Source organism: Hyposmocoma kahamanoa, unplaced genomic scaffold (genome assembly GCF_003589595.1).
Source record: "Hyposmocoma kahamanoa isolate Upper Pololo Valley unplaced genomic scaffold, ASM358959v1 63, whole genome shotgun sequence".
Taxonomy (NCBI): domain Eukaryota; kingdom Metazoa; phylum Arthropoda; class Insecta; order Lepidoptera; family Cosmopterigidae; genus Hyposmocoma; species Hyposmocoma kahamanoa.
Window position 1 is genome coordinate 21,781,109 of NW_020653851.1, and position 9,122 is coordinate 21,790,230.

Here is a 9,122-nt window from a genome sequence, read left to right on the forward strand (position 1 = left end):
GAAATGAGTGCCATATTCGTAATGAGCATCCCCAAATACCTCGAAAAGGATACCCATATAGCATATTTTGAAAAATCGTGTCCGCCATCTTGGATTTACAAATAAGTGCTATATTCGTTTTTCATCGACAAAACCGAGCATATCTGTAGGCACCTGATCGACAATGTCGGGCAAATCTGTAGGCACCTTTAACTTAATGATGAGTTAAGCAAGATACAATTTCCCCACTTTTGAAGGAAATGTTATTCCATGGCATCATTATTTGTATATTTGTGTGCGTGCCGACGAGCGTAGTTACAAGTTGCTTACGCCTACATGAATTTGGTTTTTGCCTCACTTGTGACAGTTCGTTTGATATGAAACTATCATTCTATGCGTTATTATTCTAAGAGTGGCGGTATTGGTTTTAACGCGCATGTAAAATTTTTATAACCTGTTTATTCATAATGTACTTATTGATAATACTTTCACAAAGAGATGTCTGAATTTTATTTTTAACAATTTTTGTAGCTAAGCACATTGCTTACAGTGATGTATGTACCTAAATAAATAAGAGTGACTTACGAACTCATAACACTCGGAGTGATATTTAAACCTCTTGTATCCCCTAATAATTGTAATGTCCTCTCTGTTTGGGGCTTTAGGGCAAAAAACTTTGAAGACTAAGTAGGCATAAGTACCTTCCTCGTCAATATCTATTATTTTTACTGCGTCTAGATCACTTTTGTTACAACGCCATTTTGGATGGCGAGCCATTATAGTATTGAAACTTCTGGTTGTACTGTAAGCACACTATCGATTACTGTACATGTTATGGATATCCTTTACAATATATTTATATATTTGAGCCTCACAAGACGTCCATGAATCTAATATTAATCTACAATTAGTATTGACTCTAACACGAAGGACATGTACATATTAACCACTATACATATATGCACACCATACTAAAAAGGCATCGTGTGGCTCTCCGATTAGAAAATGTCCCGGCGTTAAAGCGTTTAAATAATTCGGATTCAAAGTTAAAGGACAAAGAGGGCGCGAATTTAAAATAGCTTTGATCTGTGTCAAAACCGTAACTAATTCTTCAAACGTGAGGACTGTAGCACCGAACGGTACGAAGAAGATGCGATTTAATCGATTTTACCGCAGCTTCAGCCAAGCCCGTGAAGTGAGGGGCAGCTGGAGGGTTAAAATGCTAGGTGATTTTGAATTTCAGCAATGAATGAGCTGGGTAGTTCAGAGCTAGCACCGACGAATTGGCGCCGTTGTCGCTAAAAATGTCAGAACACATGCCACGAAGACTGATGAAACGACGTAATGCTGCCAAAAAGGCATCCGAGGATAAATTAGAGGCGAGTTCAATGTGCAATGCACGCGTGGTAAGACAGCAGACTTTTCGATCTTAGACTTTCGAAGGGTCCCTGCTTTTGTTGTGATAGGTCCTGCGTAATCGACAGCAAACTTAAGGTGACTTGCTGGACACGAGCCTGTGGTAAGTCAGCCATTTTTTGTTCAAGAAGTGTTGGTCGATGCTTATAATATCTGACACAAAGAAAAATCCGTTTTTTGACTACTCGTCTAGCCGAAATAATCAAGAAGCTTCTAGCGATATGGGCCAGTGTAGCTTGAAGACCCGAAAGCAGATTAATTTTATGAAAGAAATCGATTAGGGGACTAAAGTCAAAGTTCGAATTTGACAGTCGACCACCCACCCTGACGAGATTCTGTTCATCGAGGACGGGGTTTAAGCGTTGGAGTCAAGGCGAACAATGTTTTTTAAGCTCCAGGCGTCGAGGGTCATATGCGAACCAGAACCTTTGGATGATGCGTACCAACGCGAAGTTGTATATTGGATCTCAGAAACTGTCAACGGGCCAGTATTTCTGATTTTCAAACGGCAGTTTTTGATAAAACGAAAATAGTAAACGACATCACGTTTGTCAATTTATGATACGAGGAAAATCGGCTGAGGAACGAGAGTCATGACAGTCAATCGAAAGAGCAGTAAGTTTTTCAGTATGACGTTCAGGTACATTACTGTTCTCCATGTTAAGAGAAGACACTGGCCATTGATCTTCCGGTAGACCTAGTCGCGCTGGGTAATTCCATCAGATGTCATGATTTCCAATTTCGGTGGGCAATCGGCCACGAGAAGCACAGTCAGCCGAGTAGTCGGAAGATCGAATGTGTCGTAATTTGTCTGGGAAGATTTGATTTTGAATCTCCACGACTCTGTTTGCCACATAGGTGGATCAGTTGTGCGGAGAGGCATGCAATCAGCACAGAACGATGATGCTTGAGTTGATCCAAGCGAACTCATTACTGATGGTTATCTGCAAGCAAATCGAACGACGAACGAATACGAACAACGAGGAAAAAATCGCTACTTTCTCCGCCACACAACTCTAATCTTGGCAGGGAAAGTTTCTTCAGTGGGGCCACTCGAGACTTCGCAGAGAAAATATGGATCTATCTGCCCGTTAGAATGTAAGACACCCAAATAAACTACGGCTGCGTAAGCAACTTCCGAACTGTCACAGAAGCCAGGAAGCTCAACGCGACATGATTGTGTTGGAACGAATCGAGGAATTTGAATTTTCGAAAGTTCGGGAAATTGGGAAACGATCCGAAGCCCAGTTAACACCAGCTAACCAAAGTTCCTGAATAAGAATCTTGGCAGCGACGATGATTGGACACAAAAAAACAGATAGGATCAAAAATGCGTGCAGTTTCGGACAAAACTACACGTTTCGTCACCTTGTCGCGCAGAGGTGTGACGTTATAGGAAAAGACGTCCTGGACAGGCTACCAGGTCATGCCCAACACTTTGACAGAACTATCGTCATCCAATGAGACTGTAGAGGATTTTTAACGGTTTTTAAACGATAAATTTGTGGTTCGTCGGTAGAGGAGGTCCGGCAGAGAATAAGTTGGTAATTTAAATGTTCGTCAGTGATTAAAATCTCGCGGATGTCACTGGTGAAAGCGATTTCATGAAGTCGAAACTTACAAATGAGATATCCAACCTTCTTTTGCAACTTGGGCTCAATAAGTTGGCAATCGTAAGAAACTCTTTTACTTATTGGTACCGAAGCGTCGAAGACAACTTAGTGGTTGACTTCGATGGCCTAAGAATGCCATGATGTGCTATGAAATAATGATTTCCCTTAATCTCCCTTGAAATGAGTTCCATGTGACTAGATTTTAAGTAGTCTTCCATAAAATCAAAATATAGATTACGAAATTGACTATGATCTTCAGCCGATAGAATAGATTTTTCTGAGACCGATTCAATCGAATCGAATCGCTTTGTCAATACTCTCATCTTGGCTTGAAACGATAAACGACGAATTTTATTAGTTTTTTGTTTCAAGTTACAACACTAATGGAGACACTACAGAACTTCTGCGAGCGGGCGGCAAGCCGATACTTAAAGTCCTCTGGAAGCTTTTCAATTCTGTCATCGTCGAAGGTCAAACGTCGAAGGCATGGGGCAGAAGCGAGGTCGTGCTGTTCTTCAAAAAGGGTGATAAAACACTCTTGAAGAACTATCGGCCAATCTCGCTTCTGAGCCATATTTATAAGTTGTTTACGACAGTTATCACGAATCGTCTCGCTCGCAGGTTTGACAACTTCCAATCTCCCGAACAAGCCGGTTTCCGAAAGGGTTTTGTACCATAGACCACATCCATACGCTGCGGCAAGTTATACGAAGAAGAACCGAGGAGTATAACCGGTCATTTCATTCGATCGAGACCTGGGCGGTGCTGCAGTCTCTCCAAAGGTGCCAAGTAGACTACAGGTATATCGAGGTGTTAAGGTACTTATACAAAAACGCCACTATATCAGTCCGATTACAGGATCAGAGCTCTAATCCTATCTAGGTAAGTCCAACTTTAAGAAAGAGATCTCTCGTTGAATCCAGATCGGATGGGCAGTTTTCGGGAAATTACAAAAAATCTTCCCGTCCAAATTACCTCAGTGGCTCAAGACGAAAGTCTTTGACCAGCGTGTGTTGCCAGTGATTACGTATGGATCAGAAACGTGGTGCCCCACCATGGGCCTCATAAGAAGCCTCAAGGTTACTCAGCGGACAATGGAGATAGCGATGCTCGGTATTTCCCTACGTGACAGAATCAGAAATAAGGAAATCCGTAGGAGAATTAAGGTAACCGACATAGCTCGAAGAATTGCAAGCTGAAGCGGCAGTATGAGCGGGGCATACCTATAACTAGGAGAACCGATGGTCGTTGGGGCGGAAAGGTTCTTCAATGGCGACCGCGCACCGCACGACGCTCGGTGGGTAGGCCCCCCACCAGGTGGACCGACGATCTGGTAAAGGTCGCGGGAAGCCGATGGATGCGGGCAGCGCAGAACCGATCGTTGTAGAGATCGTTGGGGGAGGCCTATGCCCAGCAGTGGGCGTTGTATGGCTGAATGATGATGATGATGATTATGTAGTCTACCAGTATATGACGAGTGCTGAGAAAGGGGCGGCTGGTACTGACTACATGGCCTGGGGCCTAGGGCGGTCAAGACTGCAAATCCGCCACAGAACGCGATGCAAGCGCGCGACTGCATCGATACAAACGCATGATTGCATAGCTACACTTGGGATATAAAGGTGATTGCATCGATGCAAACGCGCCTTTGTATCAATGCAGTCGTGCGTTTGTATCGATGCAGTCGCGCGTTTGCATCGACGCCATACAAATCGTCGTGTGTAACCACTCTTAGCAGCTAAAGCACTTATTATGGAAACACGTGTTATGGAAAACGGAAACAACGACGGTACCACAACTACTCAGATCCGAGACAATATAAAAAAAGTTCGTTTTCTACACTGAGCCGGCTGGGGCCGAGAGTCGAACCGGACCTGAGATTCAGCGACTCCATAAAAACGGGTGCAATATCCACTCGACCACGGATGCCGACAAAGAGGACTTCATGGATGTATTCAATTGTAAGACCCAATGTTCGTTGGAGAGATTTTATCGTTATCGTTGATCCTATTGATTAGTACGTATGATAAAACAGAGTGTGTTTATTGTTTGCATTTTTCGCTGTTTTCCAGCTAGCAGAATAGGTCTTCAGTAGCAGTAGAGCTCTTTCTTAAAAAGTTCGTCCAGGGTAGTACTATGTCAGCATTACTGTGTTGCGGCTTAGAAGGGCAAAGGTGCTGGTGAAATTACAGGCATATGGGACTTGTCAACTTATGTTTCAGAGTGACGGGCGCAGTGGTAGCGCCCCTCAGATCTTTGCAACTTAAAACGAGTGGCACTGTAATTGTCAAGCGTGTAGCTTACCATCATCGTCCCGTTACTTGATGTTATAAAAAAAGTTCAAGTAAGCTTTTAAAACAAATTGTGAATGCAGTTACTTGTGTTAAGAAAAATAATAGAATGTTTCCTAGTAAAATTAGGAATTCGAGGTAGTTCAAGTCCCATTGATTTTTTCCACACTGTATACATGTACATAGTTTCTTTATATAGGTTTAAGTTGTGCAAATACTTCGCTTACATACCTGTATCAAGATGTAGGTACTTAGTCTTGATTAAAAATAAAAACCGTATTTATGAAGAAAATCTACGCTTAGGTAGCTTGGTTTTTGTGGTATAACAATAAAATTATTATTACTAAGGCACTTACGATAGTAATAATAATTTTATGAATTCCAAAGCTATTTACGTGATATGTCGAATATGTCAAACAAAGCTTTAAACATAGAAGCTTTTATTTTTTCCATCCTTTAAGCATAGAAGAGCATTATTTCAAAATTCTACTTTGGAAATGCCAAAAGAATCTCTATGGTCGTTACCAAAGCAAAGATTGATTATAGTTACTACGTCTCCTTTAAATACAAAACACGCCGAGGAAACTGTTAACATCTGTGTTCACGGCGTATGAATAGGGGAGAGCGAGGCTGAACGTTCCGATTTTCAAGTAACTTGCAGTTTTGTACTGAAAATGAAGGATTTGATTTTCATCATGTGGAAATGTTGAACAAATTATATATATATATAAGTTTATCGCTTTTTGTAATATATAATCACTTCTACTAATATCTCAATAGTCTTTTTCATAGAGGCAAATTTTTGACAAATTTCGGAGTGGCTCCGCCTTTGAGGCAAATTGTTCCGCCTAGATTATGACAGAATAACAAAGATTTTCTTAAATAAAACCACCTTTTTTATAATTGTATGCATGTAATGTTTATATTATGCACAACTAACTTTTAAAAAAAGTACATTCTTATTCATCAGTAATAATATTCATCGCTCATTTCTTCATCTGAATCACAGTTGAGACACACATAAGTGACTCTATCATCTTGTCTAAATATTTGACATGAGCACGTTTGTAGTTTCGCATCCTTAAAACAAAGAAAAATGGTCATAAACATTTTAAGTATGATTGCAGGTCAATTGGGGAAGTTGTTCCTAGGAACAACCAACCCATCGAGTGAGGAACTTATAGCACCATATTACGTTTTTATACGAAGACTGACATACAGGCAAAGTAATAGAATCAATCATAAAAATACTCCAACAATAAGATTCCTTACTAATGGCACTGCAATTTAGAAAAGTTACGTATGAATCGGCCCATAATAAACAAAGACAGACCAAAAAATTTAAACAAGACAAAATTTATTTACGTGATGTTTTGACAGCTCCACATACGTAGCCCTTAGAGGATGGAAAAAAAATAAAAGAGTCTAAGGATCGTATTCTTGAACTCTACTCAATGTTCAAGTCAGGACTTGAGAATGATTCAAAGCACTAGAAATCACACTGAAATCCTTGCCATTAGGGTCTTATTTCCAGTGCTTGAAATCATACTCAAGTCTGCTCAAATCCTGATTTGAGCATTGAGTAGAGTTACGACCCTAACACATAGCCACACTTCCGTCGTCGTCGGAGTAACTGAAATGGCTTTAACGACGCGCTTCACATGTATTGCTACATATTTTGCTTGCAAAGTTATTGCTGTGAGAACAACTTACTCTGGGAACTACCAGCCCCGGTCTCCCCTATATTATTGACCTACCAACACTGGCGGATTTGCAGTGTTGGCCGCCATAGGCCCCAAGCCATGAAGTCAGTACCAGCCGCCCCTTTCCCAGCACTCATCATAATATACTATACTATGTAATCATCATCATCATTCAGATTATAGACTCTTCTCAGTCTTACTTCCCGGACTCGTTTCTTACGTTGCACCCGTCTCTGATGCAACAACCCTACAATAGTCCACTTAATTCCCACATACGCCGGGTGCTGAGTCTGCGCGTCGCCTGTGGGGTGTGCCCTAGCATGGTGTTATCCTTCACTCTTGAATACATGTTGTAAAGGGATTTGGCATGGTGTTTTAGATTATAGATGAATTTATGTAATGAATTTACTTTATTACCAACTTTTATCGAAATCGTTTCAGAAATTTCATTAACTATACCTAATAGTTGCTAATTTTTACTATTTTCGGAGGTTTCAGATTTAAATAAAACATTTAAAAGGGTTTTAGGTTTTATTTATTTAACTATGGGTTCATTCTCATACAAAATTAGATATAATAAGTGTTTTACAAATAAAATTAGATAATATCTAATAGACATAATAAATTTTTTCCGACATTTCATTCAACATTTATCGTCATATTTCAGCCAACTCACACAAAACCTCAATAAATTATACACTTAAACCTTTCTCGTAAATCACTCTGTCTATTGGTGGGAACCGCATGAAAATCCGTTCAGTAGTTTTTGAGTTTATCGCGATCAGGCAGAGAGACAGACGCGGTAGTGGTAATTATGTATGGTAAAAGTAACACTTTTTACGCACGCTTCGATTATAGAACTGCTTTAAGGTATCTTTATAATATTTCCCGTAAGGTAATGTAAATAATTATATTTGGCTACAAACATTTGTTAGTGATTATTCTATATTATGCTTTGAAAATTGAAAATGTAGATTTTAAGACAGATTCAGATTCAGATTCAGATTCATTTATTTCTCAAATATAACATTACAGTATAAATTGCATTACATGTCAAAGTATAAGAAATTATATTGAGATCGTCAGACAAAAAGGAAAATTATAAGAAAAGCACACAATAATTAGAAAATTAACAATTCATTATATAATATTGTTGTCATTAAATTATATATCAAATATCATTCTCCATCAAGGATCGTCATAAGTTGATAACAATTATACAAGAGTATGTTAATGCGGTAAAAATTAGAATAAAAATAGAAAATACTGAATTCGTTACAATTTAAAGTCCATAAATTCTTTTACGGAGTATATAGGGTGTTTCAAGAAAAGGTCTTTCAGCCGGCGCCCAAATATTTCGTCAGACGGTTCAAGTCTGAGAGTAGCGGGTAAACGCTCATAGTAAGTAGGTCTGATGACACGCGGATTTTTCTCTGCAAGTGCCATGGGTCGAGGGACTGTTCTCAAATGACCGGTACGGCGAAGTGTATCCAGTGCGCAGTGTATCGCATGTGCTCTTATTATAATGCTATCAGATATGATTTTGACATATTCTCTTGTTCTGTGGTCTCAGCTAGAAACTCAATAAGAAAATGTATTATATAGTGACTGCGCGATGAATTTTAGTTGTCTGTTTCCTATTTCATAAATAGTAGATATGTAAATCTTAATTTACTATAATTTTGTTTAAGCACTTTATGTTTTAAATACGAAACGCTGTGTTCACATCTAGAAGGACACACTCTTCTCGCCTTATAAAAATAAATAAAATAAAAATAAAATAAAAATAATTTATTTCGAACCGTAGTCCATAGTATTAGTAACAAGTAACCTTATATACTATGTTAGTAACAGCATATTTATGACAGAATTATCTATAATAAACAAAAGGAAACAAGGCACCACTACGGCACATAATGATTGTACGTGACAGCGGTGTCCTTAGTTATGTGAAGACGCGTCCAGTGCTGCATTACAGCACTGTCCACGTGCAGTCTATCTGCTACTGTCCGCAGGAGACCGTTGGAGCTGCCCCGCACCCTCTGTAACAGGGATGTGATACGTTTTCTGATGATGGCAGAAAAGCTATCAATCTCAGACGTGGCTAGCATCCCTGAAGC

At 39.6% G+C, this 9,122-nt stretch overlaps 1 protein-coding gene across 1 annotated transcript in view; it reads right to left on the reverse strand.

The window, feature by feature from the left end:
* Positions 1-5,652, reverse strand: part of LOC113230385 (14 kDa phosphohistidine phosphatase-like) — an 8,609-nt gene extending 2,957 nt beyond the window's left edge. Inside the window, exons 1-2 of the mRNA XM_026464293.1 lie at positions 5,531-5,652; positions 565-781 (exon numbers count right to left, since the gene is read on the reverse strand). Of these exons, the coding sequence (XP_026320078.1) occupies positions 565-756 (192 nt within the window). The 5' untranslated portion in view covers positions 757-781; positions 5,531-5,652. The remainder of the gene's footprint in view (positions 1-564; positions 782-5,530) is intronic.
* Between the last annotated feature and the right edge of the window lie 3,470 nt (positions 5,653-9,122).